This window comes from Anopheles gambiae, chromosome 2 (assembly GCF_943734735.2).
Source record: "Anopheles gambiae chromosome 2, idAnoGambNW_F1_1, whole genome shotgun sequence".
In the NCBI taxonomy this organism is placed as follows: Eukaryota; Metazoa; Arthropoda; class Insecta; order Diptera; family Culicidae; genus Anopheles; species Anopheles gambiae.
The window spans coordinates 73,291,193-73,300,811 of NC_064601.1; the positions used below are offsets into that span (position 1 = coordinate 73,291,193).

The window sequence follows — 9,619 nt, forward strand, 5'->3', positions numbered from 1 at the left end:
GCTTGCTCTAACCGGTTTTGCATCACTCTAGCTGCATCACTTTGCTGCTGTGAAGCAACGACATTATTTAGTGCCGTCGACAGCTGCAAAATTTGCTTTTGCAAAGATTCTATAGCCGTATCACCCATACTATTTCCCTGCGGGTTATTCGGGTCACTAACACTAGGCTCCATTGTACTTATGCACAAATTCTCTAAAGGGATCGCGATTGGTATAGAAATGTGTGCGAGATCGCCAGATTCTACGGATTCAGATTCTTGTTCCGAATCGGAAGCGATATTATTCGGATTTCTCCACATAAAACTAATTAGAGCTACGTCTATTTAATAGTGCGTCTCTATTTTCAATAATAAGCGCCTCTAGAGCAACTCGTTTATGAAATCGTATAGACCTATTTGATAGTATCTACGAGGCACGCAGCAAAAGTTTTTTTTTCTCTATTACGATACACGCATATGTGTGCGTAGCACGAAGAGATTAAAACCGAAATTTTGCTTACCTGCGATGCGTGCGGACACGCTTGAATCCTAACCTCAATTCTCAGCTATTCTAATAGAGAAAAGAAGCTGGTTCTATTTTGTAGGAATGTTGGAAACGGCGTTGTCACAAGTCTTCCGTGTTGTAAACGTTACACGGAGATGAAAATGTACCTCTATCTAATAGTAGGCACAAATCCGGACACACTGTGTAAGCTTTATTAATCACCTACTAGCACTGTTTGTTTTCTAACAATTCATCCTACCGGCTGCGCCAATTGCAAGTCGAGCGGAGTGAGTTTGAGATAACCTCTTTATTATACCGATCAAAACCGAATGTCGATCCCCAAATCCGATGTCGTTGGTGATGGTGATGTAGAATGCGGTTACAGGGTTACGCGGAATGCAGGGTTACGCATACGTAATTCTACATTAATCGATTATAAACGGTTTATTGGCAACAGTTGATTTACCGATCAATGAAAACAAATAATTATAATCCTTAACTAGTAAAAACATATATAATATTTTAATATTGATGAAATATATTGGTAATATAATAATGAGAGGCTTTACTCTGGTAAATTTAGGGTTCAGAGGTGAAAATAAAGTATTTAATAAAAACAACATTTGTAGAGTTGGAATGCTGGTACAAATCTCGATATGATGCCGGGCTTTTCTGCAGCAAACCATGGTCTTGGCCAAAGTGGGCAAGTTGCACGTAAGAAGGTATTAGTATGTTATAAATATACCATTTGTGACAACGCTGCTTCCGAAAACTTTTTGAAGTGATATCATGTAACAAGCTAACACGAAAAAACATAGAGCTTTCAAAGATATATCATATAAGATCAACAACAATGCATGTAACCACGCATGAATTGTAATAAACTCAGTTGATTTTGCAACGCATGTAAAATGCTAACTTTTTTAATAGAACACATAGGGCAAAAGTTATTGAAGTAACAGAAATGGTACACGTTGGTACAGTAGCACGTTGAAAGTATGTAATTCTAGGGATAATTTCAACGGTAAATAATTTTGTGAACATATTATCCTGTATCACATGGTTATTAATTCCATGGATGAACTTATTGCACCCCTGTTTGCATTGTAGTTATTATTTTGTATGGTCACCTTGAAACCATAGGCAGGGTCATTCGCCAATTGTTGCACACGACCAAATTATTGCTCAATATTGCACCAGAGCAAAAACTATACCGGTTTGATACTATTTAATGAAAATGGTATCAAGCTACCGACTAATTTCCTTCGATTGCGAAATATGAAACTATAGAATTTCAAGGCTGTGACGGTTTTGCGCATTATTTGCGCACTACGTGGTAGGTAGGAAATTAATTTATAATTTACAATATTTAGCCAATGGCTAAATGTTTTTTTACATTATTATCGATAATGTAACATAATAAAACCACTTTTCAAAAAAAGAAAGAGCTGATACATTTCATATCTTAAAGTGTGCAACTAATACATTTAATAACAAAGTGTGCGGTAGATCGATTAACAGAAACAAAAAAAAAAACAGATTATTCTTACCGTGTCTGCATGTTCAGCGTCCTCCGACGCATCGTTCATAAACGACAAAGCCTCCCAGGCTGGCCATCGCGGGCGATAAACTTCGGCGTAGGCTAAAATAGTCAACAGGTTAGTTGTAGCCTTTTAGCTTGAATAAACAAAAAAAAAAAAACAATTTACCTGACCCGGTCTGCATGCTCTGGCGCACTTTGGATCGGTATGACCGATATTTGGCCAGCATGTTGTGCCACATTTTTTTGGCCTCTGCCATGGTCAACCGAACTCTTCTGCGACACACATCCATGCATCATTTTGACGGTCTCGGTTTTTGTAACGCGGAGATTTTTTATTGTAGATGATGTTCTGTTTTTCCACCGCATTAGCCATCCGCAAGCAGAGCTCCAGGTCCTAGAATAGTAGTTAAAATAATTGAATAGTAGTTAATGAGACGTACGGTGTTTTAATTGTAACACATAATAAGGATAATAACTAAAGAAAACCGGCATAGAAAATGAGATGGTTGGATTTTTGGAGGAACACGATCCAATAGACACAGGTGCAGGAACAAAGGAAAAATTAAAAAAAAACCGGTTTAGTAATGAGTTTACAAGAGGCAAGTTGGCAAGAGGCAAGAGGCAAGATAAGTGTGGCCCTGGGGTAAATTCTTAAACCATGTAAGCACCACTACTACGAGCAACGGCAGTTGCAGCGATCTAGTTTTAACCTCATTCAATATAGTCACTCAGCCGTTGTTAATTAAGTACACCCATACTCACCTCTCGCATATATTTACGCGTTTCCCGTTCTGATCCCGAAGCCAGTCCTGCTCCCGATGCCAGGCCTGATCCCGAAGCCCGTCCTGCTCCCGATGCCGGTCCTGATCCCGATGCCCGTCCTGAAATCTGTGCCAGTCCTGATACCGGTGCCAATCCTGCTCCCGATGCCAATCCTGCTCCCGATGCCAAGCCTGATCCCGATGCCAACCCTATTCCCGAAGCCCGTCCTGATACCGGTGCCTTTCCTGATGCCAGAGCCCGTCCTGATACCGGTGCCTTTCCTGATGCCAGAGCCCGTCCTGATACCGGTGCCAGTACTGATACCGGTACCCGTCCTGATATCGGTGCCAGTACTGATATCGTTGCTAGTCCAGGTCCCGATTGCTGTACCGATTTCGATCGCTGTCCTGACGCCGTTCCCGGTCCTGATCCGTTCTGATTTACATTCATTTTTTTAAATGTTTTGTTTGGTTCTGCTAAAATAATATACATGAATGTTTATTTAATATTAACACGGAAAATAAGTAATAATTAATACCGTACTTTTACAATGCCGGCTTTATGCTTGTTTTGTTTTATTTTGTTTTGTTGTGATAATGCTCTTCCTTTTCCTGTTGACACCTACAATGCTGTCATTTTAAGTTTTCGGGTTGCTGTCAAAAAGATTTCGGATGAGATTTCAGCTCTCAAAGCTGAAATCTTTTTGACGTAAAGTTTTCGCCTGCCCCCCACCCCCCCCCCCCCCCCCCCCACCTTTTGACCGAAAACTTTTTGACATTTCGATTTATGTAGCGAGGCCTTAAAGAAAAAATGCGGCTTAACAATAATACCATTCATGCAACTGGTGGTAGGCCGTGCCGCCTTAAGCCTCTGAATGAGTTGGAAGAGAGAGTTTCAAACCTCACCTACCTTAATTCAACAATAGTGGACAATACGAGCAAATCACATGGCTACCATCCACCGCCAGCAGAGATAAATAATAACCAGAGCACCACCAATCACTACAACAAAACCACCCAACGAGCATTGTTTACCTTAATGAGGCTGGCTTGAGCGACTGTCCCCTAGATGCAACTCACGGACGGTATATTGGTGGTAGTGCGATGGTCTGCGAGCGAGAGCGCTCCATGCGAATGGATGGCTGCCAATCGGCATGTTGTGAGAGCAAGCATGTTTCTCATTTAGGCAGCGGTCAGAACTTCGCCGCATGCGATTTTACCGCAAGCTTTTGTATGGAATGTGAAGTTTATGACAGCTGCTGCGAATTTGACGCATGCGGCGTTGCGGCAAAATCAAAATCGTTTGATTTTGCCGCACGCCGCATGCGGCGTCATCTGTCATTTCAATAATTTTGGTGAAGGTATCCGTATGTTATTAACTTCATCAACATGGTGCCGGACGAAGAAAAATTGATCTCTTTAGTTCAAGAAAAAAGATGTTTGTGGTCTCATAAAGACGCAAAATATAAAGACAAGGTGAGTATTATATTGCATGTCGATGGTATTTAGTAGTATGTACATTTCGCGTTAGCAACAAAACATGGGAGTATGTACCGTCTCCTAGCTGTAGTCGGGACTATCATATGAAATGTTAAGCATAAATAAAAAAGTGTTCTAACCTGAGATAACGTATGTTTCCCCTTATCGCAGTAACTTGTTTGCCATAGGTTACTTATTCGGCACTACAACCGCAGTGTGATTGATCATGCAGGAGTGGTCTTCTTTGCCTCTCGAGGACCTCGTGCCAGTTTTGTTAAGCATGAACACTTCCTCCACGATAAACGTCTCTTTCCTTCCCGTAAATCCTTCCTCTCCCTTCCAGCGCTTCCCACTACACCCAGTGACGGGTCTTCCGGTACGGGTTGCCCTCGACTTAAACTATGCATCGCAAAACTCGCACGGGTACAACGGTTTCCGCGTGTGAGGCGTTGCTACGAGTTGCTTCTGACAAATCTTATACTTGAACAGCTTGCCACATTCTCCGCACTCAAAGTGTTCTCCCGTGTGTAATTGCTTTTTGTGATTTTTCAGCGTAAAAATGGTTCGGGCTGACGTGTCCGTAAACATCGCACCGGCAGTACTTACTTGCCCACCTCCACATGCTTGCAGCGCACTTGTTAGTGCAAGTTGAACTTCCCGTTCAGCCGCTTGTCACAGTGAGGAGTCAAACTTCTCGATCGTATAGATACCGTGGTTCTGTTTGATGTGCCGTACCATGCTGCTGGAAAAGTTATTGCCACCCAAATCGCAAATGTAGTATTTGCGTACTGTGTCGTGTATCTGTGCGAAATGGTGCTACAGGAACCAGACGTTTACCGTCTTGCCACAAATCTTCGTTTCGTGTACGGGTCGTGTATAACATCGTTTCCTGTACGGGCAGGTGGCGATTCGTGCTGCTGCTGTGTGTGAAACGTTCAGTCACAGTTCTGGCAGGATAATGTTGGTCCCTCATCAACGTGCTGATGGGCATAGCTGCGCATTATGGCGTTAATTGCAAATCTCGCACTAGATCGTCTTGCGTCTGTTTCCGTGTTCCTCCCCACTCCCCCCGCCACTGATGCGTTTTTTACTTCCGCCCAAACGAACTGGAACGATTCTGAATAGGAACTGAATACGAGGGCCTAAATTATCACTCCGGATTCTAATCCATTGCAGATATTGGTCGATAAGACCTCGAAGTGCCTTCATTCTCACTGAAAATATTGATGTTATTAATCTCAGTGTTAACGAGTCCAATTCAACTAAGTTACCCAATCTTTTTCCCTTCTTTATCCACCCACGAAGCTTGTATAAGAAACGTTCTGACACGTGTTGTAAAAAAAGATACACATCTCCATCTATTGTTGCAAATTCAAATATTTATTTGAAACTTAAGTAACAGAGTAATAGCTCCGCGATGTACTTTATATTCTATGCGCATCGAAATATGTTTTGAAATATTCCCTGATCCCTATAGCTGCTTGTGACGTTGCATTATTATGTCGGCCAATAATTTGATGACAAGTGCACGAACTAGTTAAAGATGAATTAACTGGATCTTGGAAATGAATGCACATATTGTGGAGGATACAGGCTGCTCTTACAATAATTAAAACATGGTCTGGTGCAACTTGAAGTTCATTTTTCAAACACCGCAATTTGCTAACCAATATTCCAAACGCGCATTCCACACAACGCCTTGCCCTGCTTGATCTGTAGTTAAAGTAGTCTTGTAATTGTCCTTTTTCATTGTCAAGGTTGGTGGCAGGATATGGACTAAGTAAATATGGCTTAAGGGGATAGCCTTAATCTCCTAAAAACACATGTGGCATATTTTTTTCGGTACCGGGAAGAGGTTTTGGAGGTGGAATATTCAGTTTGTTTGAATTAATTAACGGAAATAACGACGATGATTTGAAAACACCTGCATCACTGCATCTTCCGAATTCTCCTATATCAATTGCAATAAATTAGCAATCTGCACCTGACACAGCTTGTAAGTGTACGGAGAAAAAATGTTTGTAGTCGAAATATTGTGATCCTGTATTGGAAGGAGCTTTTATCTTTCTATGCTTCCCATCTATTGTATCGATACAGTTAGGAACAATCCATTTTTCTTTGAATTGTGTTTCAACATTCTCCCATAATTTTGTTGTTGGGTACGGCATATACTCATACTTGAGCTGCTCCCATACGGCGTTACACGTTTCATGAACTATCAATGCGACCGTATTGTGTGCCATTTCGCGAAAATTGAATGCTAACGCTCTGAAGCTCATACCATTCCAAAGAAACCTGAAAAAAGGGTAATTTATTTTTCGTTATACACTAATTTATGTTCGTTCTTTTTTACACGACATATTTGACAAAAAATACAGCGCAATGAACCAGCCATCCGGATCCGGATATAAGTATATGGGTTGGAAGTATTTCAACCAAATGTCCTTCCTAAAAGAAGTACAGAAATCTCGTCCAAGAATAGGAAATTTGCCAACATGTGAAGGTAATTATTGGTTATATATTTGGTGAGTCAATTTTGTAGCTATTGCTCCTACAAGAAAGCGTTCCAAGGAAAAGCCTGCTGATAATGCTTTGGAAGCATGATTAGAAATAGATCGCGAAAAACAGCAGCTATTGCGAGACATTGAAATGCGGAAAAGCGAAAAGAATAAATCTACTAACTATTGTTTTCTGAATAGTTTGATAGAACCGCTAAATTCACTTCCGCTTGTTGCGCAATTGAATATAAAAGAGCAGTTCACTGCAATTTTGCACGCGGCATTGAGAGAAAATGCACAAAACACTGAAAATCTGATGTAAAATAAAGTTTTTTTCCTTACAAAAAAAAAAAACAAATTTTTCATTAATTAGTATCGTCAACACCCACCTCGAGAAAGGAAAGAACGCGTAGTCTCAATTAAAGGCTGCTGCTGCTTATAAAAATTGCAGTGGCTTTGATTATATATTAGTGATGAACGGGTCGACCCGAACCTACCGGGTCGGAGCCTTCCGTAAGTGACCCGGAGTCATTCGGGTCGACTCGAAAGGTACAAGTAGGTTCAGTAGGTGCAACAACTCCGATAGGTGCAAGAAAGCATAAGTGACACCGACCCGTTGGTGCAACGAGTTCGGGTTGGGTCGGGCCAAGGTGGATTCATTCCGACCCGCGGGTGCAGCGAGTTCGAGTCGACCCGACTGATGAGTAGGTGACAAGCGACTTCGACCCGTTGGTACAGCGAGTTCTGGTCGAGTATTGAACCTACCTTGACCCAACCCGAAATGCACCAACGTGTCGGAATCGAGACTGCTTTCTTGCACCTACCGGATTTCCGGAATCGTTGCACCTACTGAACCTCCTTGAATCTTACGGGTCGTTTCGAACGACTCCGAGTTGCTTCCGGATGTCTCCAATCCGGTTGGTGCGGGTCGAGCAGGACATCACTACTTCACAAACCACACAATCAATCGTCGATATCGGTTGAGTGTGTTTAAATGTATTGTACTAACGAATGAGTAAAATCGGTTATGTGTGGAAGTGTAGATCGTGCGGGAAAATATTGCTCCGTATGTAGTTGAATGTTTTGATCAACAAAGTGGTGTACAGATTAAAGATTCTCTCTTTTTGAATGTTTTATTTTCAGGACAAACCATTTACCATGGATATATTTGCAGCAGTCAAAAATTCCAGTGACCTGAAGAAGCTAACCGCGGATGAGGAAGGGTTGGTTCGTCTTTTGCTGGAAGCTGAACTTTTGCCGCCAACACAACAATGCAGCAAGTGCAAGAGGCAAATGAAACTGAAGGTAACCAAGCGCTCCAATGCTTGCAAATGGATTTGCAAGCCTACATCGAGCTGCACCGGCTGGGAATGTACTGTCCGCACGGATAGTACTTTCAAAAATTCGAGGCTGTCTCTATCCCAGTTGATGGAGATAACCTTCTAGTGGTCTCGGAATACGACGCGGATGGTTGCGGAAGCTGAATGTGCAGCCGGTAATTTATTTTTAGTATTTTTTTCAATCAGTCGGTTTCGATAAATTTTTTGTTTTGTTTTATTTTTATTGTAGGTAAGACAGCCATTCTAAAATGGTTCAAAATACTCCCACCGACAACAGATCGCAGGCGAAGGGCTCGCTATGGAGATCGACGAGTCCGTCATTACCAAACAGAAGTACCACAGAGGACGGATCGCGGACAACAACCAGGTTTGGCTGGTCGGTGGTATATGTCGGGAGACAATAGAGATTTTTCTGGAGCTGGTTCAGAAACGCGACGCTGGCAACTTGCAGGGCATCATTATGAACAATGTGGCCCCCGGAACGACAATTGTGACGGATGGTTGGCGTGCCTACATCGGATTAGACGGAAAAGGCTATGAGCACGAGATGATAAACAATTCCGAAAATTTTGTCGACCCAAGCGTTCCATTAGTACACACACAGACCATCGAGAATTCATGGCGCTGGGTCAAGCCCTTTTTAAGATCTAAAGGCACAAACCGGGGAGCATTGATTGAATATATACGCGAGTACCAGCTTAAGCGAGCCCAGCCTAACAATTTCATTACCATCTTGCGTGCCATCCAATCAGTTCAGGAGTTTGAGTAAGTATTAACATATTCTTCTTCGTATTTTTAAACACTTTAAATTCATCGAGCTCTTTCCAGCTGGCTAGCTAATGCCAGGAAGCGGATGTATTATTATGCAACCGCTATCTTGGAACTCCGAATCCTACCTCCTCGTGGTGCTAGCTGGAATGCGACGTCAATTGCTGACGATCGTATACTAACAGGATCGGGGGACTATGTTTTATTTTTATTTATTTATTTTTAATTTTTTTTCTCTCTACATACTTAGCCTTGACCTTTTATTATCATTGACAATACAGCATACGTATTTTACTCGACCGTATGTTAAACAATAATTATTTGACTAAAGGAACATACTCTTAAAACTATCATCAGGACGATCACATGTTGGTACTAACCACTCCGCTTCGAACAGTCCTTTCCTATTCAGTTGGGCTCATGTTCGTAAAACACTGACCTTCCGCAACAGTGCTTAATGCCCGCTGTGGCCTGCGAGCGTTAAAATCTTCAATCGGTTTCTTTGGCTTCTCTGTTCTTCAATGAAGGAAAATAAGTTGATTGTTATGCACTAAACTAGTTTTCCAAACAACATGCTCGTCATGGGCTCAAGCCCCTCATACGTAGGACTGACTATCCTGATCTGGGTGATCAATAGCTTAATTACACTGATACATCCATTAGTGGTACAGGCATGCCATTAATGACAACAGTTATATCCAAAGACGAATAAGAGAAGTAAAAACACCTGACTACATTGATTGTTTT

General features: G+C 41.9%; 4 protein-coding genes across 4 annotated transcripts; 3 read left to right on the plus strand and 1 right to left on the minus strand.

The window, feature by feature from the left end:
• The first annotated feature begins 2,793 nt into the window (after positions 1 to 2,793).
• LOC133391589 (selenoprotein V-like) lies at positions 2,794 to 3,260 on the plus strand. Its single transcript, XM_061646761.1, has one exon. The coding sequence runs from the start codon at positions 2,845 to 2,847 to the stop codon at positions 3,244 to 3,246; it is 402 nt and encodes a 133-aa protein (XP_061502745.1). The 5' UTR covers positions 2,794 to 2,844; the 3' UTR covers positions 3,247 to 3,260.
• A 2,118-nt stretch (positions 3,261 to 5,378) lies between these two features.
• On the minus strand, positions 5,379 to 6,725 carry LOC133390966 (uncharacterized). Its single transcript, XM_061640476.1, has 2 exons — positions 6,242 to 6,725; positions 5,379 to 6,070 (listed from the first exon to the last, which is right to left on the minus strand). The coding sequence occupies exons 1-2, from the start codon at positions 6,543 to 6,545 to the stop codon at positions 5,691 to 5,693; spliced, it is 684 nt and encodes a 227-aa protein (XP_061496460.1). The 5' UTR covers positions 6,546 to 6,725; the 3' UTR covers positions 5,379 to 5,690.
• LOC133390967 (uncharacterized) lies at positions 6,622 to 7,693 on the plus strand. The gene is made up of 2 exons (XM_061640477.1): positions 6,622 to 6,780; positions 6,871 to 7,693. The coding sequence occupies exons 1-2, from the start codon at positions 6,649 to 6,651 to the stop codon at positions 7,084 to 7,086; spliced, it is 348 nt and encodes a 115-aa protein (XP_061496461.1). The 5' UTR covers positions 6,622 to 6,648; the 3' UTR covers positions 7,087 to 7,693.
• An 89-nt stretch (positions 7,694 to 7,782) lies between these two features.
• On the plus strand, positions 7,783 to 8,873 carry LOC133390968 (uncharacterized). The gene has a single exon (XM_061640478.1). It carries the CDS (start codon positions 8,403 to 8,405, stop codon positions 8,871 to 8,873), a length of 471 nt encoding a protein of 156 aa, XP_061496462.1. The 5' UTR covers positions 7,783 to 8,402.
• The last annotated feature ends 746 nt before the right edge of the window (positions 8,874 to 9,619 follow it).

Coding starts and splice junctions, on each gene's coding strand:
- LOC133390966 (XM_061640476.1), bottom strand. CDS start 6,545: ATGAGCTTCAGAGCGTTAGCATTCAATTTTCGCGAAATGGCACACAAT. Junction 6,071..6,241: donor AGCTGTGTCAGGTGCAGATT/GCTAATTTATTG, acceptor TAGGAGATTAAG/GCTATCCCCTTAAGCCATAT.
- LOC133390967 (XM_061640477.1), top strand. CDS start 6,649: ATGAACCAGCCATCCGGATCCGGATATAAGTATATGGGTTGGAAGTAT. Junction 6,781..6,870: donor CATGTGAAGGTAATTATTGG/TTATATATTTGG, acceptor TTGGAAGCATGA/TTAGAAATAGATCGCGAAAA.
- LOC133391589 (XM_061646761.1), top strand. CDS start 2,845: ATGCCAGGCCTGATCCCGAAGCCCGTCCTGCTCCCGATGCCGGTCCTG.
- LOC133390968 (XM_061640478.1), top strand. CDS start 8,403: ATGGAGATCGACGAGTCCGTCATTACCAAACAGAAGTACCACAGAGGA.